Source organism: Eimeria mitis, genomic scaffold (genome assembly GCF_000499745.2).
Source record: "Eimeria mitis Houghton genomic scaffold, Emh_scaff3875, whole genome shotgun sequence".
Lineage (NCBI taxonomy): Eukaryota > Apicomplexa > Conoidasida > Eucoccidiorida > Eimeriidae > Eimeria > Eimeria mitis.
The window spans coordinates 486-1610 of record NW_013572209.1 but is presented as its reverse complement, the minus strand read 5'-3'; the positions used below and the strand labels follow the sequence as shown (position 1 = coordinate 1610).

The window sequence follows — 1125 nt, the reverse complement described above, 5'->3', positions numbered from 1 at the left end:
TATATATATATATATATATATATATATATATATATATATATATATATACATATATATATACATACATACATATATATACTCTGTGTGTGATGCATACAGGAGTGATAGTAGGAGCCGCCAGCGACGTGTCTACCGTATGGATGGTCACTGCGGTTGTCATCGGCCACAAATGGGCGGAGGCTCTGCTCCTTATGTGTCAGCTTGTGAAAAGAAACACGGTGAGGGTTTAGGGTTTATTAGGGTTTATTAGGGTTTATTAGGGTTTATTAGGGTTTATTAGGGTTTGTTGGGGTTTGTTGGGGTTTGTTAGGGTTTATTAGGGTTTGTTGGGGTTTATTGGGGTTTGTTGGGGTTTGTTAGGGTTTGTTAGGGTTTATTAGGGTTTATTAGGGTTTAGGGTTTAGGGTTTAGAGGCGTATGCTGCGGTGTATGCTGGTGCTGGTGTTTTCTGTCTCTTCTCCTTTTTGTGTTTTTTTTTTTTCTTTTGCTTTTTTTCTCGTGTATACTTAATTATTTAATATTTATTATTTATTTATTATTTATTTATTATTTATTTATTTATTTTTTTTTTTATTTTTTATTTATTTATTTATTATATTTTATATTTTATTTTATTTGTTTTATTGTGTTATGGAAGCGTATGCTGCGGTGTATCCTGGTGGTTGTGTTTTCTGTGTTTTCTCTTTTTTGTGTTTTTTTTTATATTTAGTGTTTTTTATTGTTTCTTTCTGCTTAAAAATAAATAATAAATAAAAAATAAAAAATAATAAATAATAAATAATAAATAATTATATTTTATTTGTTTTTTCGCTCAGAAACGAATGGCTCGGTGTATCCTGGTGGTTGTGTTTTCTGTTTCTTCTCCTTTTGGTGTTTTTGTTTGTATATATATTGTTTTTTATTGTTTCTTTTTGCTTTTTTTCTCGTGTATATTTAATATTTTATAATTTATAATATTTTATTATTTATTAATTATATTTTATTTGTTTTATTGTGCTACAGAAACGAATGGCTCGGTGTATCCTGGTGGTTGTGTTTTCTGTTTCTTCTCCTTTTGGTGTTTTTGTTGGGGGTGTTTTATCTGCCGAAGGAAAGCTCGCCGCCGGCATCTGCAACGCTCTGGGT

At 30.1% G+C, this 1125-nt stretch overlaps 1 protein-coding gene across 1 annotated transcript in view; it reads left to right on the top strand.

Moving 5' to 3' along the window:
* Positions 1-230, top strand: part of EMH_0070400 (zinc transporter, putative) — a gene marked incomplete at both ends in the record, with an annotated part of 1454 nt that extends 1224 nt beyond the window's left edge. Inside the window, one exon of the mRNA XM_013498969.1 lies at positions 100-230. Within this exon, the coding sequence (XP_013354423.1) occupies positions 100-230 (131 nt within the window). The remainder of the gene's footprint in view (positions 1-99) is intronic.
* Positions 231-1125: the final 895 nt, after the last annotated feature.